At 40.5% G+C, this 27,419-nt stretch overlaps 2 protein-coding genes and 3 non-coding genes across 8 annotated transcripts; all 5 read right to left on the bottom strand.

Annotated features, from left to right (window-relative positions):
- Nucleotides 1-900: 900 nt before the first annotated feature.
- On the bottom strand, nucleotides 901-14,535 carry ldhba (lactate dehydrogenase Ba). The gene is made up of 8 exons (XM_034131508.1): nucleotides 14,448-14,535; nucleotides 7,236-7,372; nucleotides 5,962-6,079; nucleotides 5,696-5,869; nucleotides 4,701-4,874; nucleotides 4,065-4,182; nucleotides 2,596-2,719; nucleotides 901-1,724 (listed from the first exon to the last, which is right to left on the bottom strand). The coding sequence occupies exons 2-8, from the start codon at nucleotides 7,362-7,364 to the stop codon at nucleotides 1,557-1,559; spliced, it is 1,005 nt and encodes a 334-aa protein (XP_033987399.1). The 5' UTR covers nucleotides 7,365-7,372; nucleotides 14,448-14,535; the 3' UTR covers nucleotides 901-1,556.
- A 5,620-nt stretch (nucleotides 14,536-20,155) lies between these two features.
- Nucleotides 20,156-27,165, bottom strand: slc25a3a (solute carrier family 25 member 3a). Of its 4 annotated transcripts, none has more exons than XM_034131504.1 (8): nucleotides 27,047-27,165; nucleotides 26,420-26,586; nucleotides 25,260-25,384; nucleotides 23,644-23,823; nucleotides 22,562-22,743; nucleotides 21,393-21,565; nucleotides 21,049-21,159; nucleotides 20,156-20,614 (listed from the first exon to the last, which is right to left on the bottom strand). In XM_034131504.1, the coding sequence occupies exons 2-8, from the start codon at nucleotides 26,559-26,561 to the stop codon at nucleotides 20,454-20,456; spliced, it is 1,074 nt and encodes a 357-aa protein (XP_033987395.1). In that variant the 5' UTR covers nucleotides 26,562-26,586; nucleotides 27,047-27,165; the 3' UTR covers nucleotides 20,156-20,453. The 4 variants fall into 4 exon arrangements, with proteins under 4 accessions (XP_033987395.1, XP_033987397.1, XP_033987396.1 ...); XM_034131506.1 differs by lacking the exon at nucleotides 25,260-25,384 and adding an exon at nucleotides 24,194-24,309; XM_034131505.1 differs by having other exon boundaries at nucleotides 26,420-26,574; nucleotides 27,047-27,150.
- LOC117483335 lies at nucleotides 20,793-20,989 on the bottom strand. Its single transcript, XR_004555976.1, has one exon. It is a non-coding gene; the product is annotated as a small nucleolar RNA SNORA53 (small nucleolar RNA).
- Nucleotides 22,230-22,426, bottom strand: LOC117483336. The gene has a single exon (XR_004555977.1). It is a non-coding gene; the product is annotated as a small nucleolar RNA SNORA53 (small nucleolar RNA).
- On the bottom strand, nucleotides 23,113-23,309 carry LOC117483337. Its single transcript, XR_004555978.1, has one exon. It is a non-coding gene; the product is annotated as a small nucleolar RNA SNORA53 (small nucleolar RNA).
- Nucleotides 27,166-27,419: the final 254 nt, after the last annotated feature.

Here is a 27,419-nt window from a genome sequence, read left to right as displayed (position 1 = left end):
AAAAGAATAATTAGAAAACCAAAATAAATTACTTATTTTGAAATACTATTGAATATTAGTTAAATAATTACATTACATGTCATTTGTTAGACACATTACATTACATGTCACACGCTCTTGAGGAAGCGGAAGGAACGTGTGTATGAGATTATTCTGTCAAATTGAAAATGTAATTTGGGACGATGTCGAAAATGTTTCACCCATCAATAGCATATTTACTATTAATAAACAAAAAGCTAGTGTTACATTTAAATCCAGAAATCTGTTCAAAACTAATTTCATTTTAAATTACAAAAAAAAGCGTAACTTCTTCTGGCTCAGTATCACAGAATTTTGTATCGATATCAGTACATTTTTAAATTGTATATTAATACCTTCCCTATTTATAAATCCCAAAATGTTATTTACCTAAATGTTTGGGATCTGTTATATTTTTTCCACTAATGTAAAAAAAAAAAGATGAATAGCATTCCAGGAAAAGGCTACAGCTTTTAAACAAGGATTTAATTCTATAACATCTGATAACCTCATCTTTTAACTCTTTGATACTTGAATGGCATTGGTTACAGAAATTGATCCTAAAGCTGGGAAGTAACTCTATAAATGATTGATTGATATAATATCCCTATATGCATTCATTACTGTTGTTCTAAGCATAAATACATTTATAATAAGCGTTTCTGTTGGAATGTATACCTAATATTTTAAACATTATATGTGGTAAGCAATTGACGATTATTTGTTTAATCCATGTGATTTTATAGAAGCAAAATATGTTTTCTTGTAACCGATTTATTCTCTGCACAGTTGTGCCTATTTTTATAATGAGTAAATTATTAATATCCTCAATGGCTGCATTATTAACAAAGGTACAAAATAAAACAGACACACTTCTTTTCTTTAGGTTCAAATGTATTGAGTTAAACACAGGGTCAGACAGTAACAACTAGTGTTTAAAAAAAAAAAACTTGTGCTGGACATCCCCACTCTTCCCCCGCTGCTCCATCTCTCTTTGCTAACACTGAGGAAACGGGGGGGGGGAAACCCACTTTCACATTTACAATGTCACAATTTCATTTCGGTAGGGTACCATTTTAAGACAAAGGTGCAAGGAAATAGGTGTCCTTTTGGATATTTGGGGTCTTTCATAAGAGGTTTATGGTCTTTCTCTAGTGATTTCCTGCAGGGAGCTAAAGGAACGACTGTACCTGAGGGTACAAGGAGAGACTTGTTAAAGGGTTGTGCTTTATCCTACTCCAAACTGTTAACAGAGTACAGTAACACAGGTCGTTTTACATCTCTTAACACAGAAACAACTTCAGCTTAACTACTGGGGAGGAAATCTGTTAATTTAAAGGAGCATACCAGTGTTTTATTTTACTTAAAATTGATTGACAGGAAGTTCATGACATTTTGCAGCACTGATGAAAACAGTTAAATCACGCTGTATGATGAAAAACACTTGTATTCTCCTTCAAAATAAGAGATACAGTCTAATGGGGTTATATGTGCGTATCAGCAGGCTTCTGCATCAAAGGTTTTGAGTGTGTGTGTGTTCAGACGTCCTTCAGGTCCTTCTGGATGCCCCACAGTGTGTCTGCGCTGTTCCTCAGCTGGCCCACCTCGGCGTCCGTCAGAGTCATGTTGATCACGCTGCTCACACCGCTGCTGTTCAGCACGCAGGGCAGAGACAGGAAGACCTCCTCCCCGATACCATACATGTCCTGAAAACACACACACACACACACACACACACACACACACACACACACACACACACACACACACACACACACATATACACAGAGTTAGGGTAGGGAGTATACATTGTGGGGAAATGGTGAAGTCAGTATACAAAGCACCCTGCAGTGAATGACACATGCAAGCTTAAAGACAGCTGTTTAAGAAAATTCATTCAATTTTGACAAGAGATAAGGAGTTCATTATTATCATAATTATTTACAAAATATTTGTAATTATTTTTATTTTTTTGTACATTTAAATGTTTTATTTTACCTTTTTATTGCACATTCTTACTTTAACTGCTTGTGTTTACATATTTTAATTTGTTTTTATTTATTTTCTTTCATTCTAAAATAGAACAACAATCACAAAACCCCAAGTTCCCCTGATATATATCAATACATAACTCTGAGTATGATTGCTTTAGAATAAGAGATCTAAAAGTATTACAATAATAATTTGTTTCATGTGAATTGTTTTATATAACATGGGATTTTAGTATTTTTCAAAATTATACAAATTGGACAATCTCAGTGAGAACTACTAAAAACAGCGAGGAGCATAGATGAAGGTTGTGATCATTTGCTACAAGTCCAAAAAACTACCAAGTAGGGTCCTGAAGTCCCCATATCACTTGTACATTGTAATACCATTAGTGGCAAATAAGTTACGTAATAAGTACTGTTAAGGCATAGTATTATCTGAAATTATTCGGAAATGAAGGCCTTGTGTAAAACGTGCAATGTGAAATTAACAATTAACAAATGACAACAAAACAATGGTGGCTAATAGTTTAGCTAGCTTGCCCAATAATCACATTTTTTAAGTGTGTGTATGTCCTGTGTGTCTGACCTTGACCATGGTGGAGACGGGATGGACGCGGCTCATGTTCTTGATGATGCTCTCAGTCAGGTCGGCCACACTGAGACCGATGGCCCAGTTAGTGTAGCCCTTCAGCTTGATCACCTCGTAGGCACTGGAGACAAAGCAACACACGCTCAACATCTATACAGTAACCCTCTCAAAACCGTACGATCTGACTAGAACTTGTAAAGAACTGAGCCCTAATGGATGTCAAATCTATTTCATGGTCATATGACAAATATACAAACATAATTCTCTATTTTTATAGATATCATACAACACAATCTATTGTAATTGTATTGCAAAAATATGTTATGCATTATATTCTGTAAGTAACTACATTACAATGTGTAATTTCAAGTCATCATGACTAAAGCATATATACCATTATACCTTTTTTTACTTGCTTGTAAGCGCTTTGAGCACCAGGAAAAGCGCTTTATAAATGTAATGTATTATTATTATTATTAGCACGTCTTATTATAAGTAGACTGTAACTACCTAGATGGCTCAATAATAATCAATTGGTTATGCCATCATAAGATTTAATTATAAAGAGTAATGTCTGCTAACATAACCAGCTTATTACAATAGCTGTCTTTGATGCGCAGCCTGAGGTCTGCCAGGCTGTATCGACTGAAGCTGGCACTAACACATCGTGGTTAGAGGTTACATTCCCCCTGGGGCCACTTTATCCAAAAAGGGAATCACTCCTGGCCTCAGATAACAGAAGCACTTACAGCTCTGCCGCTGATAGACATGATAAACAATGCGAAAATAATTCATTATCAAGTCAATGATAGCACTTAACAGCAGATTTAATCATTTGTAAACAAATTAAATGTTTTGGTTTCATGATTTATCTTCATTGTACAGCCTTGACATGATGCAGTCGTGGAAAAAAACTACAGACACTTAAAGGTGGGGTAGATAATTTTGGAGAAACCAGCTCGAGTGCTAGAATTTGAAAATACACAACCGGAAAGAATTTCCCACTTCCTTACAGAGCCCCTCCTCCAACACACACGAACGCGCACATGACCAATGAGGGCACGAGATAAGTTTGTGCACAGATGGAAGGCTGACAGGCAGCTTTTTACAGCGCCACGGCTTCCACAGATGACATTTTTTTATGTATTTATTGTCAAAGCATTGTCAAAGCATTTAATATATTCATTGCGGATCGGGATGTTAAGAGCATTCCATGGAATATAACAAAAAGTGTTTCTGAAATAAATTACATACCCCACCTTTAATATATGTGTCTATCATCTTCACACCAGGATAATTCTAACAAACACAAACACAGAAAGGATGTGTTCTTGGTTTTCTTAACAGAGAAGACAATTGATGAGATTTGCCAGATCTTCTTGATAAATTACGTTTTCTGAAACTCAAACCTAATTTGGTTTTGCTATCTGTTCACGCTCTCCCACATTTCCTCACACACTCCGTACCTGTCAACTACAGCCTTGTGCGTGGCCTTCCACTGCTCACTGTCATCATCAGTGCCAATCTCAGGGTTCAGCTTCTGCAGGTTGACTCCTGCCACGTTAGCACCGCTCCATACAGGCACTGAAAAAACAACGACACATAAAGTCAATACTGATCTATGTTTCAGGTAAAATTACATTCACCATATATTTTAGAAAAATATCAGGATACATGTATTTATTATCCTTGCAAGAATGGAAGTAGTCATCACATACAGAGCATTTGGTACAACTAGTTCCCCGAACAGTGTCCTTCAGATGCTGATATACAAGAGAGGGAGTTACACAGTCACGAGATGCAGGAATACCGGCTCAAAGCAGTATACAATGTTTTTTTAGATTAGCTCACGTCAGAAATGATCATGCTTGTCATATGTCTATCTCCATAGAGCTATCATATGCCTAAAACAGTGTGTCCTGATGCTCTTCCAGGTAATCATACATCCTGTCATGTACACAGCTACGTAGGGCCTTTGTTATCATGTGCTACTCTGATATTAGAAGAGTACATTCATTATTTTCCCAACAATATCCGACAAATATTCCTATGATTGTTAACTGATAGTAAATAATCGAGTGTGTTCCCCGTGTTGTACCCACCGCTGGTGTCTCCGTGCTCGCCCAGCACCCAGCCGTTGAAGGAGCTGGCGTGGATGCCCAGGCGCTCGGCCATCAGGAAGCGGAAGCGGGCCGAGTCCAGGTTGGTGCCGCTGCCGATGACGCGGTGCTTAGGCAGACCGCTCAGCTTCCAGGTCACGTAGGTCAGCACGTCCACTGTGGAAGGAGGGTGGAGTTATAGATATGTATATAGAGTATATAAGAAAAAATGGCTGCCGAATGAGGAGCGACTATGCCAACAGTGTGGAGGAACTGCTGTGGAAACAGAGAAGCACTTTCTCATACAATGCCCAACGTTCAAACCTGTACGGAAACAATTCATACCAAAATGCTATAATAGGGCAGCCTCAGTTATTTGAAAAAGAAAAACTACAAATATTACTAGGATGGAAAAGCTGTCAAAACATGAGAGAATCAGACCGACCTGCTACACCAGGTCTCACATCTCACGTCTTTTATAATTATTTTCTTATTAATATATTATATGAAATGACAATCAGCATCATCCTGCACAATCATCAATAACTAAGCTTAACTTTTTCTATCGTTCTGTGTTTTTTTTAAATACATTTTCTAGTTCATGTTCAAAAACGATATATTGTTTTCCATGTAAAGAAAAGTATTCTTGCATTTGTTAAAAATGTTTATGCACTTAACAATACATTCCCAATGTATATGTATGTACAGTATAGATGTCACAATTGTATAAATCAAATGATGGTCATCCTAATAAAGCTATTTGAATTGAATTGATATGTAATATACTTAGTAAACATTACACATGCACACAAACGCGATGTCATGAACCCAGTTTTTAGTTGGTTTTCTGTTTAGTCACATTTGTTTTGTCTTGGATTGGCTTGCTTTGTCTAGATATGCCTTACATGTTAGTCTTTATGTGAACAAGTCTTCTGCAAATAGATCCAACCCAGCTCCTCTCCCCTTGACACCCAGAGATGATAATGTATTGTACTCACCAGGGTTGGAGACCACCACCAGGGTGCAGTTGGGGCTGTACTTGATGATCTGGGGGATGATGGACTTGAACACGTTGACGTTCCTCTGGACCAGGTTCAGGCGGCTCTCGCCCTCCTGCTGCCGAACGCCGGCCGTCACCACCACCAGGCGAGAGTTAGCCGTCACCGCGTAGTCTGGAGGAAGAGGAGAGAAAGGGAATCTGATGAAGAGATATCCAGGGATGTTTCTTTTAAAGTGCAGATGTTTGGCAGCAGCAGGTAATGACCTGTGTCAGCCACTATCTTGGAGGTCTTGAGGAAGAGGCTGCCGTGCTGCAGGTCCATCATCTCCCCCTTCAGACGATCCTTCATCACATCCACCAGAGCCAGCTCATCACACAGGTCCTGTAGAGAGGGGGGGGGGGGGGGGGGGGGGGGGAGGAGGAGGAGAGGGAGGAGGAGGGGGGGGGGGGGGGAGAGAAGATGGGAGAATGCGCAGGAAGATGATTATTAAGGAGAGAAGTTAGGTCCATCTCACTTTTAACTTGGCAAGCATCTATCCTTTTTATTCATCAGGATTTAAATTTGATTTTAATATGATTAGTTTTGATAGTGAAGATGCCTTGTATTACTTCAACTTTAATTTTTGAATTTTAATATTAATCGTCAACACAAATAGGAAGACATTTTCATTCATAATATATCCTCAACTTCACAGTTCTACACTTTGTGACTCACATCTAGAACAATTGCTTGGCAGGAAACATCTACTGGAAAATAGAAATGTAACTATATAATAACTGTATAATTTATAAAATTCATTTAAAAGAAATACCCCATTAGAAAATTCATAATGGCTCATATAAACATGTTTTTTCTCCTTCCCCTATGAACATATGAGCAAGCATATATAAACATACTAGGTAATTGTGATTTAATATCTGCTTTTCATATACATAAAAACAAAATGCACTGATATGTAACCAAATATTCCTGTGTGTATTACTAACAGGAAAATATGCATATTACATATGTGATTTTAATATGCTCATAACTTATAGGTATCATTATAATAAAAATAAATATACATAATGTAGAAAAGGTGCGTAAACTATAATGTAACACATGCAGCACAGGCAGATTGATTGATCTTATTATTTAAGGCATGGTTCCTTGTGTTTTTTCATTGCATTTACTTTTATTTTATCAAATATGAATATCTAATATTTGGGGATAAATGCCTTGCATGAATAGTCAGTGGATAGCACATTTAGGATTTAAACAGCAACAAGAGTTTGAATCCACTCACAGCCAAATTAATGTTAGGACAATATATCAGCATTTACAGCCTAAAATATATATCTGTATACCTGTGAAGACATATTAAACATCCATTACAACTGCCATTTCTGCTGTATTTAAAAGTAAATGGCAATACACTGTCACTTCTGTAAAATATATTGCAATTTACACATATGGCAATGAATCATATTTTTCTAATGGTGCTTTACTATTTTTCTTATATGAGTAAACCCATTGTGACGGGGTGGTTGTGTCTTACCCGCAGCAGGATGCTGATGGCGCAGGCCATGCCCACCTGGCCCACCCCCACCACGGTCACCTTGTTCCTGGGGGGCTCAGCGGGGGTGCTGGCCAGAGGGCTGATCAGCTTCTGGAGGACTGAGGACATGATGGCAGCTGCAGGGGACACAGAGAAGACATGTCCATCAGCTGAGACACACCTCTAATACGACAAGCACAATGTAGAGCAGGATTGTACCGTAATAATGAAAGGAAAATTAGTCAGCATTTACACTTGAGGTTCCGTTGTCTCTTAGTCAATGTTTTTTTTCTGTGTTTTTGGTTATAAATGCCCGAAATAAGGTCTGTCATTCATACCATCTAAAGAGATTTCAATGTTTTATTCTGCGACATAAAATATATCAGTAAATGTAATATTTTTTCGCGTATTGTAATTGATTTATAACCATATAAAATGAAGGAATATGCCAGGATATACCCAGATTTGTAGACATAACCAGCGCCATTTATGCCACATTTGTGCAATAAATGAGTCAAACATTATCTCAACACTCAAATTGTCACCATTAATTTTCTGCAATTGTTCTGTATTTCTACAGTAGTTTTTTTTTTTTAAATCCTTTAATCCCGTACATAAGTGAATCCATCCAAGGGAAAATAATGGCAAATAAAGTTCCAAATGCAACAAATCCTACTTTGAATAACAAAATACAAGCAGTAAGAACACTCAAAGCCCATGTGAAGGAGCCGAGTCTACAAACACTTACAGGAAGATGAGCGGATGGGCACCAAGAAGCGAGACATCGAGACGAGAGGTGCTTAGATCAACAGCTGACTACTGACAACCACCCAGTGAGTATTATAAATACTGAAGTGTTATCAGGGTTTCACAATTATTATTCTCTTAACTCTCAGTAACAGCATCATCATCATTTCCCAGTATGAATGAACTCATATTTGTTTTAGCGCCATGCTAATCTGAACATTGCAAGTGCGTTAATTATCATATCCATTCCTACACCAGAGTGATACACACTGGTTAACACTTATCACAAGAATATGGTGTTCCTCGTGGATTACCTGATGTCTCATGAGGCCTGATAAAACCACTAGATTCCAAAACTGGAAATGGGTAGGTTTCTATTTCTGATCATTTTAGAATGTCTTTACATTATCATGTCATATATCTGCACTTATATCCAAAGCAACTTCAATACACTTCCATACTGTAGTCATGCCTACGTTAAAAATCTTGCCTAAGGACAATTTCCACTACACGGCCTCGCTCGGTATCTATAGTAACGCAGTGTAGGCGGAGCCGTGACGTCATCTTCAATGAGAAGTGAGAACCCCAGAAAAACAACACAGCCGTTAGCTGTTAGCACTCAGAGCTCACAGCTCCTCATATCTGTTCAGAAACTAGACAAAAGTTAACAAGTACAACAAGTCTGTGTCATGGCGAATACAGTCGCTGGTTTATTTATGTCTGTATAGGCCGTTGTTGTGAGTGTGGACAGTCGGAGCATATATTGCGTTAGCTTAGCCAATCTCCATTTAGAAAACACGCATTTTAAAAGGTTTTTCGCCTGCCGTCTGTCTGCAGACTTGTCAAAGCATTAATTCATGGTTTTTACTAACCGGTATCAGTATGTTGTTACTTCGGCATCATTTTGAAACGTGTATTACAATTAAATCACGGTCAAATATGTTCATCTTGTTGTAGTTGTAGCCCCCTTGCCAGCGATTCTCTCTCTAGTTTAGCATACTCAGCCCGACTCAGCCTGGTTGTTCCTGGCCCTAGAACCACGATTTTATGGGGCCAGAAACACTGTGAATTAGGACCCGCTAGCCGGTACTAGGCCAAGTGGAAACGCAACCAAAGACGGGCCGCTGACGTCACAGCTCTCTTAAACGGGGCTCCGCGCTGTAGTGGAAACGCACCATTTGTTGTGACATAAGGGTATGAGGATCGAACCGTTACCCCTAGATTCCACCGGGTCCGTCTGCGCCGCGTTACGGCTGCGCCGCGGTTTTGGTCCGGCCTCCTCCGGCGTCATACCCTACCAGGCGCGTTTCAGAAGCATTTCAGAAGCGGAGCGTCTTGCCTGCCGGCTCGCAGTTTTTGTTGATTTGGGCATATTTCCTGGACAGGCTACTTTGTACAGACAAAGTTAATAATAACTGTAATATTCCAGTTATAAACGACATGAATCAAAGACGTGTTGCTGTATTTTAGTGGTAAAAAAATGCATTTATCATCATAATTATTCTAAATATAATTTACACAGTGCCTGTAAACCGGATATATATATATATATATATATATATATATATATGCTATATATGCTCTGAACGTTCCACTTCCTGCCTGCCTGACCTTACGTTACGGCTGCGCCGCGACAAAAATAGGATTCGATCCTAATTTTAGAGGAGCCCTGCGCCGAGCCGCTTCTGGGACGCTTCTGAGCCGTAACGCGCCGCAGACGGACCCGGTGGAATCTAGGGGTTAGCCGCGTTCACACCGGAGTACTTTTCACCGTACTTTTCGCTCCTTAGCGATGCTTCTCAGGTCGGAATATTTTTTAGAGTCCAAATCCATGTTTTTATAAGAGCACACACGTATTGTTTCTGAAGGTGTGGGGGAGCTGACGGTTAAAAAATACTGCGATTCAAAACACAGCAGGAGGAGCCGTTTGTTTGATTTTATCCCATCGATTAACGGTTGGTCTAATTTTTCAACGTTTAAAATAATTTAAACAATTGTTTTTTTAAGGCTAAGGTTTCTTTATTTAAATTTGTACAGATGATTGTTGCCAGTAAATCGGCGTTTCTCTCATGTTTCTAGAAAAAGTTACTCGAGCTGGGAATCGTGCACAGCGCCACGGCACGCCGGCTAAAAATAAAGAAACTCAGGCAGGACTACAAAAAAATTAAAGACTATAATAACAAGAGTGGTAACGACCGGAAGACCAGTAAATGGTACGAGCGCTTGGATGCTCTGCTAGGCCACAGACCTTTCTCCGGCACAGCATCGACCTTTGATTCGGGCACGATGGTGTGGGAGGCCGCCGCTCAAACGGCGGATTCAGTGGCCAACGACCACGACCACGACAAAGGTAAAATCAACTACATGCACTGGGGTTTTAATCTGCACAATAATGGTCTCAGATGTACTTTTATTTGCTCAGTAGATCGAGCTAGCCATGCTAGGCTGAACTGGCTAACACCGGCCCGAGCTGGCTAATAACATCTAGCTAGCTAGATATTCTCGGCCGCTATGAAAACGTTTTGACTTGTGAATAACTGTGCAGTGTTTCTGTAATTTGCTTCACTAACTCATGGCACTAATCGTGTGTTTCAGGCGAGGCTGGACAACTCTCAGGATTGGAAACAAGCGAGCTTTCCCTTCCAGATCACAGCGCTTGCTCGTCCCCCTTACCAGCAACCAAACGCAAAGGTACACACACTGTAACTTGGTCTTGAAAGAACGTTACGCATCGAACTGATGTTCACAATCACGTTTATTTCCTTCTTGGTACAATTATGAAACAGCGTGAAAACGTATTCGCCTAGACTGGCGTTTACAAATTTTCGCGCCGTTTTTACTCTCTCACAAACATTGTAAACATCCGGGCTAGAGGTCACATGACTTCCGGTAAGAAAACTTGCCTCAACAACATTAAACAAAGTTCAAGCATACATGAAGCACTCTTCAAAAATACAAAACAATAAATAAGGGCACTTTGAGCGGCAGCTACACACACACACACACACACACACACACACACACACACACACACACACACACACACACTCAGTGTGTGTGTATATATATATATATATATATTTTATGCTATTTGATCCTATATTATCTTCTACTATACACCTGCATTGTGTACACTGTCTTGTCCCGGCCTGCACCCTGTCCAATGTTGACTAGTAAACACATTCCTAGTATGTTGTAAAACTACATGGCGACTAAACAGATCTTGTATCTTGCTTATTTTCCCTCTTAGGAAAGCGGGCACGGGATGTGAATTTCTTTGACACCGTCGAGGCGTTGGAGGACCGGCGTGCCGTGGTGAAAGAGTCGATGCACGGGGATCAGATGGTGCTGTTAACCAAGGCCCAAGAAACGGAGGACAAGATGCTCACGATGCATACCGCCACCTACTGTACTCACCGTGAAGTGGTTTGTGGCCTGCCAGTAAACCCAAAGCAGAAGAAGAAGAAGTGACGTCAGCGGCTCATTTGCGTAATCTTCCCTCAGGGAAAAGTACTCCGGTGTGAACGCGATCTGTACTAAGTGCCCTGGGGTAAAAAGTGCCGGGGCTCTGAGTGCCGGAACTAAGTACAGGAAAGTACTTGGTGTGAACGCGCCTAGCCAAGGTATAGACACCTATTTATACCAGTTTCCCCTACCATTGTCTTGGAGGGGCGCTGCGCCCCGCCAACGGAGCCCCGCGCCCCCCCTGAAATTCAAGGTGTTTAAAAAAAAAAAGAATTATAATTCTTTTTTTTATAATTTTTTTTTTAAATATTTAAATATATATATAGCACCAAATTGCAACTAATCTATATCTACTGTCACTTTTCACATTGAACATGTGCTCTTTTATTAAATAAACTAAACACTCTCATTTTAAGTTGTGAGTTTAGTGTTATTGACATTAATCAATAACAATAATCCACAGCTCCTCTCTCTGCTCCAGAGGATTTAAAAAATATATATCCCAATGCCCCCCCCCCCCCCCCCCTGCTCAGGCAGCACGCCCCCAAAGCAGTAAACTAGGGGAAACACAGTTTCCCTAGTTCCCACAGCTGTCTTTTAGTATCTTTTACTGAGGATATTAATTTGTCTTTGTGACTGTGGCTAAATCTACTGAATCCATTTGAAAAGCGGGGGTTTATCTACGTACACAACCAACAATCACTGTGTTAAAGTCACTAGTAACAAGTGCAAGCTGCAGTCAGTAAGTATTATAATTTGGAATTCTGTAGAGAGACAGAAGCTGCGATAAATCATATAAAGAAATTCCAGATTACTCAAATATAATAATCATTTAACTTTGCCACAAACAAACAAAGTTTTCCTCAACATTTCCTCTCAGGCAGCACTTGCCCCCAAGATATGTAATATGTTACTCCTATTAAACTCCAACCAATAAACATTTTAAGAGTAATTTAACCTTTTCTAATGTAATTCCTAGAAAGGCTTGGATAAGTGCCGGGTGTTTCTAAGAAAAGGATAGCACTGCTCCAAGGGATGATAGAAAGTTCAAATTAGCAAAAGACAATGGTTTTACTTCCAGTTATCATTGTGACAAGTGATAACTGTATGTAATGGCTATAAATAATGACAATGGTGGTTAGATCAGTTTTCTATAAGCCTCACTTTCACTACACAATTCTGTCTTCCACTGAGTACAATATCAGGGGAATCAAATATTGCTCTCCAGTCTGAACGTGTACAGGAAATATGCCTTACCTATCAGAAATATCAAAATAATGTATTGTATGTCCACTTCACAGCAGCACACTTGTTGTGAAATACAAATTATGTGCAATATTTATATATGCTGTTAATAACTGTGCAATATATACCTGGCTGCTATATCTCCAAAACTGATGTGTATTTTGCAAATTATGTAATTGTTTTTATTTTGTATCTTGTTATGCATGCTTCTTAGTTAATATTAAGCTGTCTTTGGCTCTTTTCTGCTGTAACAAATGTAAAGGTCCCCTCTGTGGGATGAATAATGGTATTCTGATTCTGATTTGTGTGCTCCAGTCCAGTTTCAAGCTCATTCAGTGTTGAACTTCCTCCTAGACACCACTGCTTATGCGTGCTTCCGCTGACAGGTTTAAAAATCAACAGGAAATGTACCCTTTTTTATAGGAAAGGTCAAATGTACACCATCGTACGTAGGAAGCCCAGGGACTGAGACTTTTTGTTTAAATAACTGAACTGAGATTCATAAATCACGTTGACCTTATTGTGCATAACTCCGTCAGCATGTGGGCCGTCACAACAGAAAGATTTCAAATCGCATCAATGTCACCAAGCAGGACAAAAGGAGGTGCTGCTCACAAAGACAGGACATAATAATACTGTTGATAAGATGTTATTAGATTTCAAACATAACTATGCAAAAACACAAAAATGTCGAAAGGTCCCAAGGCCTTATTTTAGGAACAAGTGACCTTAGCTATCAGTACGAAGAACAAAGCCCTGTCATATCTGGCACAGGCTGAAATTTAGATACCAGGTCTCATCAAGGATGACACTTAAAAAAGAGGAACAAGGGGAGTTGGTTGGTGGGTCTAAAACACCTCGTGGCTCTTTTTTTGGGCTGTCCAGCAATCCGGCACTAATTGGAGAGACAATAGAGCTACTGAACCACACAATGCCTCATTTAAGCCTCCAAAAAAATCACTTATATAATCGGTTCACCAGCTGTATTGGGTGAATGGGTTCTGCCAACACAGCCCGTTATATATTCATTTTAGTAATGCCGGTTTGTTCCTTTATTTACTGTAATTTTAGCGTAATTGGAGTTGAGTTACAGTATGGCCTCGGCCCTCGATTTTGGTGAAAGTGAGTAGACTGTAGCCTACTCCGTTTGAACGAAAGCTTCAAATATAATTAATACAGTGTTATATAATAGCCTACTGAATCCGAGAGGGAAAGAGTTCAAGCTCATTGTGAGTTATCTGCGATGGTGCTTCCAGTCATTGTAATATTTAAATAGAAATACAGTAACAGGACTATCAACACTGTAAAAAGTCAGGTGCACAGCGCGGCTGCAGGCAATGTGATCGCAAATACGTCATCGTTAACGTGATGGAATGTCAAATAAAATCTCAATAATGTGTTGTATTATATTACAGGTCGAGAATGAGAGCTGGCAACAGCACATTAAATGCACTCCGAACACTTGATATTCAAATTGCATTAGAGGCGTCCACATAAGGCAATAAGGGAAATTATTCAAAAATAATAATAACAGTCCGACGCAAAATAATGATGAAACTTTCCTTGCATCGTGTTTGAAATTGTTACTTTACATTTCGGTTAACATCGCATGCATTGAAAATGGTTCCCTGAAGCCGGTATTTCAACTGTGAGCATCCATTGCTGCTGGAGAGTGAAGCACGCGACCCTGTGACGCAAGCACCGGACCCCACAACGATTATATATATATATTTATAAAATAATGAGAATACTTACGTTTTTACAGTCTGTTATCCGTTATCTGGTCAGAGAGGCAGGGATATGGCTAGTGGAGTTAACCGGGTTGCAGTGAGGAGGAGGAGGAGAGGAGGGGGGGGGGGGGGGGGGGGGGGGAGGAAGGGGGGGGGAGGAGGAGGATGTGACCTGGATTTTTGGAGATTTTACTCCTTAGTCAGGTAGAGGCACAGCTAACATCAGAAAAGGGTGTAGGTCATCCTTTTAGACCTCTTCTGGAGATATAATGTTCCTAATACTTGGTAAAGTCAACAAAATAGATCAATAAACCTGAAAGCATCCATGCATGAAAGCTCATTCAAAAGAAATCCCCCCAAAATATAAACCTTAATTCATAAATGTTTTAGGTGTAAATGCCAAATGTGCTCATGTATGTAGAACTGATAAATTGAGGACAGCACTTCTGCCTTCTCAGCTGGAGCAGCAAAAAACTATTTAATTATACATTTTATTGAGTTTTTAGTGTTTTTTTGTATGACACTGACGACCGGCAGTAATGGAGTGTAACACATTTCAGAGGAAAATGTTCTACTAAAATTAATACTGTTCTCTAATGTATTTTTACATCCTGACAAACCACACAAATTATTATCAAACTAACAGTATTGTAATATATAATAATATAACACTAACAGTGGCCATGTTGCCTCCTTTAACTGTGTGTATACTTTAAGTTTTTAAAGATGATAAATGTGCTCTATAACTAAAGGAATAGTTGCTGATAAATCCATGTGAACATGCTGTTCTCTGCTGATGCTGCATATGTCACATGATGATGGTGGTGGTGGTGACACAGGCTGGCAGCCAATAGGATGTAGCCGTTGTGCCTTTCTCTTTCTCCAACAGGGTGAGGATGGCTTAAAGGCCCCCACCCAGCTGCACCGAGGGGCCATTGTGTGTGTGTGTGTGTGTGTGTGTGTGTGTGTGTGTGTGTGTGTGTGTGTGTGTGTGTGTGTGGTGTGTGTGTGTGTGTGTGTGTGTGTGTGTGTGTGTGTGTGTGTGTGTGTGTGTGTGTGTGTGTGTGTGTGTGTGTGTGTGTGTGTGTGTGTGTGTGTGTGTGTGTGTGTGTGTGAGGGCTAGAAAGGCTGTTGGGTGAGGAGAGGATTAGATGGCTAGTGAAGGAAGGCAGGGCTTACAGGCTGTTACATAACTACACAAAGAGTGAGGCACACTGATGTGTGTGCATCACTCTTTTCTAATCTGCGTCATGCGAACACTCTCAACAGGTTCACATAATTCTCACAGTATTCCGTTTTAACAGTTTACATGTTGTTGGTCAAGAAATCCAGGTTGCAGTGTTTGATTTAAAAGAAAACATGGCTACTGTACCCAATGGAAAAAACTAAAAGAGAAATAATTAATTGGCTGCAACCAAAATAAATGCTGATATTTTCAGGTTCAAGTTTAATCTCTATCATAGTGGGGTTAATTTGGGGATTTCCCTCTAATTGTTTTATGGAGTTAAACTATAACCAACATTTCCTGTAGCATAGTTTCGTTGATTTTTTTCTTGTGGGAAATGTTCAATAACTCCCATTATACAGTTTAGAGCCACCCTGTAGTATTGCATCATGGCAGTGTTGGCTTTCCATAACCACAAGCAGACGTTGACCATGACAGCCTGGCAGTTGGAACACAGTGCATACCTGCCAAATCCAGGGGTCCGACACTCCTGTGTACTAAATACAGAGCTTTCCATAGAAGCGATAGGCTTGATCAGCAGTGTGTGAACTCATTTAGCAAAATCTCAGCAGAAGTGTTCAAGCTGTCCAACTGTTGTTTGGGAACAGTTCTGAAAGTAGCCAGCTAACATAACGGGTAGCAATTGTTTAATATGTGTGTATTTCGTTAGACTGTTAGAACTGGAAATTCAAATAATTAAAAAAATATATCACCCAAATGTGTGGTTTAACGTGGAACTATTCTTTTAACAAGCTGCGTAGCACTGCAGTCGGCTCTGGTGTGGGTTGCCATATATCATCTGTGAGTACATTTGAATATGTTCCTTTCAAAAACAAAGTAAAAAGACATATTATGAATAGAAAAAGGTGTTTTTTTTAGCTGACACTGCTTTTTTATTTTGTTTGTTTTTATGCAAACAGTCAGGTAAGCATTATATTTTAACCTCCTGTGACCTCAAATGTGTACTTTAAAGCAAGGTCACCAACAGTGTGAATGCACACGGTAGGCTGTCATAGACAAAATCACATACAGGTCAGATTACATAATGAAGGTAATTCTGTTGTATGTGTACTAAAAGTCAGTCATTGCAGTTAATACTGCAAATATGGATATGAAATGGACCGTGTGCGCCAATATTCACCCTTTGACCGACATTATGAAAGGCCTGCTGACCTGCAGAGACCACCAATCATAAATCAGGGAGGTGGACAAAAGCAGCGATTGTGTTTTTGTCAGTCAGGGATTACATTTTGCAGGCTGAGGGGCCAAGAAGAACAATTCCCTCACTATTTACACCTACCACCACTTCGGGGCGGATGGAAAAAGCGCTAAAAATAAGAATTATTATTATTAAATTCATTTTTTTAAAACCTGGGAGTTTTTTAGTTAAAATGGCTCGTACAAATCTCTTTAGAGTTAATGCATGAACATACACCTGAAAATGATATCGAGTTAAACTACTATGGAGCCACACTGCAAAAATGAACCTCTGGCGTAAACAGTTTTTGGTATACCACCTGGCCCCTGATTTACTGTTGTTTCATTGAACACATTATTTTAAAGTATTCCACACATGAGCACTATACTGATATTAGGTCTAATAGGTCTTAAAACTAGATTGGAACACAGACAAGACAAGACAACATACGGCTAAATGGTAAGAGATGCTTATAGAGTGGAGGAAAGGAGAAAAAACCCAATGAATATATGCTTCATATGAATATTGAATATGTCCTTCATACATTGGCATCTGTCATATTAAAAGCCTCTGGGTGTCTGGAGGTCAAAGATAAGATGAAGAATTTGTTGATGTTCCCAACTTCTGTGATACATCCAATTGTTTTGCCTCCTTTCTAGTGGTGAAAGAAGTACTAAGATGCTTTTTTTAAGTAAGATTAAACAATACCAGTGTGTACAAATCCAGCAATGGAAATTCTACTACAGTAAAAGTTCCTAAGTATTACCATCAAAGTCTACTTAAAGTACTCACTAGTGCGAAATCGCCCATTTGGTTTTAAATGTGTAGAAGTTGCTGAAATATTCTATTATTCATACTTATGTTATCACATTAGTTTAAAAAAACGGTGCTCGTTCAGAAACTAAATAACTTATCTGACAAGCTGCATCAATATTTTCAGTTAGTGCCGTGAGCTCAGTATGTTAGCACAGTAACGCTTGATGGCTCAGCATTATCGTTATAGCTCACGGCAACAGTTGGCCATATAATGATATAACTAGGATTTCAATTGTGGTTATTTGTTAATGGTTTTGGTCAGGGACAGGCTTCGACCTTGAACTGTTAGGGTCAGGATATTGGCCAGGGCATGGGACCAGAACAGTAATGGTATCTAACCCAAATATGGACCACTGGCTAATTATAGTGCTTAAATGCTACTAGGGATGGGGTTTGCCATGAAAAGCAGCTGGATTCATAATAATCCCTGGTCCTTTTTTAGTAGCCAGCTGTAGCGGCTGCATGCTCTAAATGTTATGCAACTAAATCTAGTCACGTCACGGATGGCAACACGTCACATGACCTATATTTTACACGTCATTGCCTGACTAATGTTCTACTGTTTATTTACTGTGGACTGAAAAGCAGAAGAAGTACAATTTAGTTGCTTATCTTTGTCATCAAAACTGTCAGCTGAAATGACATGGAATGGAATGCATCTACAGTATTTGCATCTGTTGGTTTTAATTACACACATTTGTATGCATTGAGACATCCTCAATCTGCTCCATACTACAAAGTGTGGTCTGAAGGTGTAAGATAAAAGTGTTTGTCGGCTTTTTCCTCTTACATAGTCGGAGGCAGGATTCGCTTGGTAAAAAATACAATGCCCCATTATGGTAGCTGCTAAAAAGTGAATTCACTCATGACCATAATACCCTGCAAAATAGAGATTGTTGTTAGAATTACATTAGTTGTGCCTTGGAAACGAGCAAAAATCCTATTGTAAAAGCATTAGAGCTGGAGGTTCATGGGGGTTGTGGATGTGTAATATGGCAAAGTGTGATGGAAACAGAGGTGGAATGAGACCGGATGAAGCCTGACTCTCCCTGATGGAGCCTACAGTTCCATCAGCAGTGAGAAATGCTGGAGATGGGGCCCTAAAAAGACCCCAGGTAATGTTGAAGCTGTGTTGAAGTCAGTAGCACGAGAACGATACTAACGGAACAAATCTGGACTACACATATTTACAGGTTATCACTAAATGTGTCAATTACTGCTGTGGTGAGACACAGAGCAGATGTGAAATTCAACCTTCATATTCCTCAGTGCTGATGTTTTATTCAATGACACAGCGATGACATTACAAACACATAAATGGAATCCATTTCCTATGACCCCTTGCAACCTCACCCTGGCAGGCGCAAACACACGCATCTAGGTGCATCCTCTTGAAAAAGACAGCACTGTTTCCTGTGTACAACCTGCCTATTTTATGAGTAAATAAAATGGATTTAATGACAGCTGCGGTACATCCAAAGTGTGTGTGTGTGAGGGATTGCTGTGACCCGGGCCACTCAAAGACACATTAGGTGATGCAGATGTGTGCAGCAGCAGGTAATACTGCTCACTTTCCTACCTCCACATGTGATACATGCCACACACACACCATCTAACCCAGTTTAAAATACAGTGCGCTGTTTTTAAGATGACCCTCTATCCATTACATTTTACCAAGAGCTCCACTGACTAACAGCCTCAGGGATAGGAAGTTTTAAATATAAACCGGAAGATCAATTTAATGTAAATCAAAGAAAATTACTGGAATTTAGCAACGCTACGTCATTTATTTGTGGAAGTTAAGACTTTTATTTTATTTCTGTACCGACTGATTAGTCTAGACTCATTTCAGTGAGATAATGAATGCAGGACAGCTTTTTAAATATTGCCCCCTTGTGAAATGATATGAACACTACATGTTCAAACAGTAAACAGTGGTGTTAGTGTGCACTCTAGTGGTAGAAAACAATACAAGAGGCTCTCTAAGCAGCATATTGTCACTGCAGTTTGCGTGATATTTAACAAAGTTAGGCCAATATAAGAATTACAATGTGACACTTAAGAAATCCCATTACCCAAATGTCCACTTAAATGACCATAGCATACACCCTTTGAATGTGTTCATACATTGAAAAAGCACAATGTAAAATGGAGATTTTAGAAGATGGCAAGCTTGAAAAAAAGGACATAAACTGCTAGATTTCAAAGAAAAGGATAAGCATTGCAATTGTGTTTAAGGAAATGCGCTCCAAGTGTCTTTGACCCCAATGATGCACACATTGCATTTTGAAACTGAATGAAAATGGGGCAGGCTTGATAGTAGCATTTCCATGCAAATGAAGAAAAGCCATAGAATATATTTGTGGTAAGACTCAAAAATATTTAATTAAAACCAGTTGTATAACCTTAATTATTCCATAAAAAGGCTTGTTATTCGGCGGGACACTAATTTATGCAACACATTTGCGTAGAAAAGAAGAAAGACAGCCAAGGGTTTTCCAGGGAATTAAATTCTTTTATTAGAATGTCAACAAACTTCTAATGACAGGAATTGATAAAACCAGATGGTGTTTCTACAGAGGATTGTGTCCGTCCGACTCACGGTAAGTCAGGAGCGACAGTTCCATCTTCTCCTTGTTGATTTCTGTTTTTAAATATACATTATTAGCAGCCCTGTGCAGAGCAGCAGGCGGGAAACATAAATATAGAAAACTGCTGTGTGCACTGTGGAAGTTGGGCGGGGGGGTTTAGATGTGTCACCTGCGGCTCAGTAGGGGAATAAAGTGGGGGGGTTACTCTGTGAGGCCGAGCTTCTTCTTCAGAGACTCTGGCATCTCGGGGGGGGCGGGGCGGGGCAGGCGGAAGTAGACCTTGACGGAGTCGTAGATGAACCACTGCAGGGCGGTCAGAGTACCGATCATGATGATACGGGCAACCAGACCCTTCCACACACCTGGAGACACACACACAATATCAGATTGATTAATCCATACATCATGCTGTATGGAGACGAGTATCTAAACACTGATATACAGAATACTCTTTAATATACCAATCTACTAAACAAGTGTACTTTATACATACATTTTATTTAAACAAAGCATATCATTTATCTAGTTTAAGATGAGCAGAGTGTCCGTCCACCAGGCTAGCATCACTGGGGGCTCCCCGTCTGTAGAGGACAGGGCTGCCAGTGGTGCAGTTGGGCTGGGGGACAGGTAGACTGTTCTCACACGCCAATGACTCAAGCACCTCCAACTGTACAGCCAGAAAGCTGCCGAGGGGCTCCGTTCAGAGCCCCTCCAGAGGTGGATCTAAGGAGCGTGTTGACCTAAGCCTCATGTTACACTAAGCTAGTTCTGGTACATGTGTGACGGGGATACAGACCTTTGGGTCCCAGCTTCTTGAGGACCTGGGTAGCGGTGCTACCTGACTCCTTGTTCAGTACAGACACCACAGAGTCAGCAGGGTGGGACACGATGGCACAGAACACACCAGCTGCACAGAGCAAACAGAAACACACATCAGAGAACAGTCTGTAGATCAGCTGCAGTAGCAATGTACTAGAATTATACAAGACTGATATCAATGTAAATACCTAGCAATTCAAGTCAAAATATTCTTATATACCCGAAAATTGTTTGAAACAACTTATTTGTTACCGTTTCATTAACTAGACAGGTTTTTCTAGCTTACAAAGCATTATGATGGGTTGGTGATGCGTTACTCACCAATATAACCGGCAACGAAGGTGACCACCAGCTGTTCAGATTTGGTGCACTCGCTACGGGGCTTGGGGACAGCGTGCTTGTAGAGCAACTCCACGGTGCGCTCGAAGCAGGAGAACTTCATCATGGTGTAGGGGATCTGCCTCATCCAGAGGGGAACCACACCCTTATAGAAACTATAGGAAATGGGAGATGTGTGACAAACTGTGTTAACATGTGATCGGTGAATTCTCCTTGCGGTTCAAACCCATACGTGTTGAGTTTGTCTGGTTTAGCAGAAAGGAAAACAATGACTGATATTCGAGAACATTCACCATTACACTGCAGTGATTGGATGGTTCACCATTACTCATTGTTTTTAGCTGGCAGGATGACATACGATTAAGTCGCAAAATCTCATCTGAGGACATTTTTAATGACTTGTCTTTTGTACATGGCTCAACTATGAGAAACTACGGCGTCATGCTCCCCAAATCGGTGCTTTTTCAATTACTAGCTTTTAAGGTTTTTATTTATTCTATACATGCTGCACCTGTGTTACCAGCACAGAATTGTGACTTAACCACAAATACTACTGAAGAGTATTATACCTTCAGTTTGTTCAAAAGATTAAAAAACTGTTTATTTGGCAAGTGAATGTTTATAAATCTGGAAACAGTTTTTAAGTGCAAATCTTTCAGATTTGTTCACTTTTTACTCACCTCTTTTACGCAGAGACAAACTGAACAGTTTACATTTCACAGTTTTTCGGTCAGGCTCCCTAAACCTGATTTACATGTTGATATTCAAAATAACCACACACACATGAATGCTTTCTAGTTTTGTGCAGTAACAATAAAGTGTGTCCGTCCCCCAGGCTAGCATCACTGGGGGCTCCCTGTCTGTAGAGGACAGGGCTGCCAGTGGTGCAGTTGGGCTGGGAGACAGGTAGACTGTTCTCACACGCCAATGACTCAAGCACCTCCAACTGTACAGCCAGAAAGCTGCCGAGGGGCTCCGTTCAGAGCCCCTCCAGAGGTGGATCTAAGGAGCGTGTTGTCATCACAAATCGATTTGTCAATAATTAAAGCCCTAATAAAACACCCTATATTGGAATAACTTGGCAGCCATTCAACCTCACTGACAGTGACTGATAACAAAATGGATTGCGGAGGAGAAGTTGGTGCACTTACGCCCAGACGCCCTCCTCTGCGTACATCTTGGGGACACACTCTCTGAGGGTGTTGGCATAGCCTGGCTTGGTTTGAATACGAACTTTAACAGCCTCCATGGGAGCCAGAGCAATGTCTGCAAAGAACTCTGCGCTGGCTGAGGCCGCCAGGTACAGCGATGTCCTCCACAGGTAGGTGTTCTCCTGTTTGGTGTGAACACAAACATAATGGTCAGACAGATCAGGACAGACGCGCACCCTGCAAAATTCCCATCCTTCACACAAGCGCAGAAAAAAAGAAGAAGATTGCCACAAAAAATAAATACTCTCATTTTTTGGGTGACATGTCCTTGTAGCAGCTAAATACACTAACAGACACCATCCTGCTACCTTGGAAGTTATTCCATTTAATCATTTTTTAACAGGCTTTTTGTCATGCTGTATGGAGAGGGGTATCAAACACTAGTATACAGAACACTCTTTAATATACAAATCTACTTAACATGGTGTACTATATACACATACATTTTATTCAAACTAAAGCATTTCCTTCATCTAGTTTAAGATGAGCAGAGTGTCCGTCCACCAGGCTAGCGTCACTGGGGGCTCCCTGTCTGTAGAGGACAGGGCTGCCAGTGGTGCAGTTGGGCTGGGGGACAGGTAGACTGTTCTCACACGCCAATGACTCAAGCACCTCCAACTGTACAGCCAGAAAGCTGCCGAGGGGCTCCGTTCAGAGCCCCTCCAGAGGTGGATCTAAGGAGCGTGTTGACCAAAGCCTCATGTTACACTAAGCTAGTTCTGGTACATGTGTGACCAGGTTACAGACCTTTGGGTCCCAGCAGAACATTCAAATACATGTACGTGGTGCTAAACAGCCGTAAGCGTATTTAAAGAATATGGGAAGCATACTTTTGCATGTGCACGTAGCAAATAACGTACATGTTTGCACTTTTTATATGAAACATACATTTGGTGATAAACTATACAATGCCATGGTTTGTCACAATAGGTCCTTTGAATCACAAATACAAATAAAGTTGAATCTGTTTCTTCTTTGACAGAGTGGAGGTGTGTGTTGTTGAAAGCTGTATCTGGACTCACCTCTCCCAACAAATCACTGTAGAAGACCTTAAACACTTCATAGAAGCCAAACTTGCAGAGTCCCTGCATGGAGTAGCCGATGAAGGTGGGGGCCCAGCCCTTTGCCAGTCCCCTGACACCATCTTCCTTCACTGTCAATCTGAAGCCGTTACCGATGCTCTTGAACTTTTCTGGGTCCACCTAAGAAGGAGAATCCAAAGTGATGAAGCATGTCATCATGGTTGGCAATTCTTGGATCTGGGGTTTGACCCGGATATGTTTAAGATGATAAGATAGGAAGTAATTGGTATGGACCAAAACACAAGTTACAAATAACAGTTTTACTTTTGTGTTAAGTGCTTGGACATTTTAAACTATATTAGCAAAAAAATATATATCATGGTTTGAAAATCCATCATTATGACCTATGCATTAAGCAATGCCAACAAAAGTATGGTATAAGTGAATGTATACTGTTTAACAATGTTGTGCACAACTAGTGCTTTACTGAAATACATGAAGCCAAGGGGCTGAGGGGGGAGCTGCTGCTACGTGTTGTTTCTGTACAAACCTGCAGGCGACACTTGACAAGGTCGAGGGGCACCATTGCTGTGTGTGTGAGGCCGCAGCTCAGGATACCCCCAAAACCACACAGGGCATAGTACTTTGAGGAGCCAAATACGACGTCTGTGGAAGGGAGGGGGGGACACATGCATGCAACATGCAGCACATGACAAAAATCAACACCAAACCAGAGCCACAAAATGGAAGAGTTTTCAATGTAAAATAAGAAACTGTTGGATTCAGTGACAGGACTCTTCCATTGTGTGATGCTCTGCCACTAACATGCCACCATTTATTAAAATCACACACCAAAGTTGATTAAAATCATTGAAAACAAGTGATTTCAGTTGAAACTTTCATGGACCACAGTAGTGTTTTGTTTATTTACTATAAAGTAACTGAATGCTTACCTTTTCTAAAGCAAACGAAAGGTTTCTAGATTTGTTTCCTAGCTTTGTTGCAGCCACTGATTTCACTTCGTTTATAAAAGAATAATTAGGCTATATAGTATCATATCACCAGTATGGTCCTATAAATCTCTGATTAAAATCATTTAGAAAGGGAATACACTTGAGGATGGAAAATAACAGATTACACAGGCATCATAATCATCATAATGCCTGTCTGATCAAATGTCCTTTTGACTTTCATAATTTACCCGAGAGACAAGGTTAATCAGTCACTGTCTTAACTGTGACGGGCAATATCTGCATTCAGATTCTCATAATTTTTCTTTGCATTCAGACCACCAGGTTAAAGAGTACAGTCTGCATACAGAATGACATTTTCTCCTTCATGTCTGGCACTCCTGACCTTCACAACTCCTCTACTGTTGACTCAGTGGGGGCTGCTTGGGTACAACACCGGTGCAAAATCATGCAATCATGTTAAGATCACTCCAACACATTAGGATCATGGGAATCAATAGACGATGATAAAAAAAACGCTTCACCACAATTGGGCCGACGGCATTTCTTCCATGCAGATTGGTGCATTTTCAAAAAGACAAACAGCCATGGGGGGGATGACGCGTGACGTTAAAAAAAGCAGGGCACCGAGTCACAAGGACAGACCTGCAATCTGCATTTGATCAGATCGAGTGGAACGACAGCTGTGTGCGTGGTGCCACAGCTCAGAATCCCACCAAAGCCGCACAGGAGGAAATACTTCTGAGAGCCGAACTCAACCTCTGCTCCCTCTGAAGAAACACAGGTTTAACTTTAATAACAGAACACCTCAGGGTTTGGAAAGGATGATATTGTCTTTGAGCGTAGAACTGACATTAGAGATATCAACTGGTTTTAAGAGTTATGTTATATGCCTTCAATAAAGCTGGATGTCCAACAAGCTAAAAGCTGTAATAGGAAGACATTCTTTGGCCAGTCTCGCCCTTATACAACAGGTTTAAACTTGACTACCAATTATTTAGTCTGTACACAAAGCTGTGTAAGCCCATAACAAAAACTATTTAAATGGATCACTGTAATTAAACCAGTAATTGCTATTAGGATAAAAGCCAAGCGTATTAATACAATGGACAAATAATGAAGGAAAGAGCATATGTACATGGACATGAATCTTCAAGCTGTTGCTTTTATACAATAAATGTTTGATGTATGCACCTTTAGAGCACAACTTCAAAGCATCCTTTAACAATGGTTGGCCATTGACTGCCAAAACAAGTGAAGGTGAATTAGCCCAATAGTTGTTGCTGAAGCCCGTTGGGAATTGGAAACTTGTTAGCAGAAACCTTGTGGACCTAAAAGGGCAGAGTTGATGTTAGGAAGTTATGTTTGGTATGGTTTTAACAACCAGTCATAAATATATCAAGCTAGGACAATTTGTTCTTGTCAACCCCTATGTAGCTCAGGGGTCACACGTATTTCTCGAATACTTTGCCAAAATGCAATTTAATCACCGATGCTCCCCTGAAAAAGTGCATGCACCATCTGCACGAGACGTCAAATACACTTTGCTTCAGTCCAAAAGCAAGATACCACTTTGTCCTTCCTTGTCCTCAACACGCAGCAAAGGCCTAGGAGCTAACTGCCTCAACACATCCTTCAACATTAACAACAATAAAAGAGTTGCAACAATAACCTGCAACATGCGCAAAGGCAATAATGCTATATAAAAGTTGCTAGTCTCAATCACGCAAAGACGTAGGCCGCATCGGGGCGAATCTGGTCGGCTAAGCTATTGCAGCTAACGCGGATTCTGCAGCGGGGTTTACCGTCAGAGGTGGCTGCTGCTGCCAGCGTGCGGGTCCTCTGTCCATGGAGGCTCTGTTTGGGTTCTTCCACTTTCTGGATGTTGAACAGGGGAGAGCTGAACAGGTTGCTCCGGGCCAGCTGCGTCAGTGCGGTGGGGTACATGGTGGTGTCCTGCCTGCTGGCGGAGCTGCAATGAGCTACAAGTTAGCTGTGCTTCCTAAAGCTAATGGCAGATGTAACTGGAAACATATCGACACCTGAACCGAGGGATATCACGTGCTGGTTAGCTTAGCGGACAGGAAATGCTTAATTTAGCTCATTGAATGAACATAGAGGGAATACTACAGGTACATAAAGGTTAACATCAATACATGCTTCTGTAACGCACATGTCAAAATCTCAACGCTGTCTTAAAAGTCAAGTAATTTAGCATGGCTCTCTTCCCTTTCTAGCATAGCTGATGCTAAATCGCATGCTAAGCTAACTTGACCGCTCCAAGGTTGAAGCTCTCTAAACAGAAAAAAGTGACAGTCGCATAAACAAAACAACGCTAAGATAAGTGACGGTTTTGTTATATGCATACTCCATAAATAAGTTGAAATGTAATATGTCATATGCACTTCTTTTAGATGAATAATTGCACTCACTCTTTCAGTATCTTAAGATGGCGCCTCCTCTTAGTTGCAACCGGCGACTCCGAGAGAACGAGTGACCTCGCTTTAAACCGATTTTTCCTATCGTGACGTCAACTTCAACCTTGGGCGGGTTCGTCCGCTACTCTGCCCAATAAGGAAAGGCCATAGAGCTGCCAATCAAGATCTCTTGTCCAATCACAACGTTGGTCTCTGATAAATGAAGGCGGTGCTTGTAGTAACTATAGGGAATTATTTCAGCCATTCTAGGTTTCCATCTCAGGTAAATTGGCACATGTATCTTAAAAATATGTTGTGTGTGTCAGAGGTGACTCCTTACTCCCACTACTTCTATTCTATTTTATTTACTTGCACTATTTTATCTGTT

This window comes from Trematomus bernacchii, unplaced genomic scaffold, assembly GCF_902827165.1.
Source record: "Trematomus bernacchii unplaced genomic scaffold, fTreBer1.1, whole genome shotgun sequence".
NCBI classification, from domain to species: domain Eukaryota; kingdom Metazoa; phylum Chordata; class Actinopteri; order Perciformes; family Nototheniidae; genus Trematomus; species Trematomus bernacchii.
Note: the sequence above shows the minus strand (reverse complement) of the source record. Positions and strands in the feature narration are given on the sequence as shown.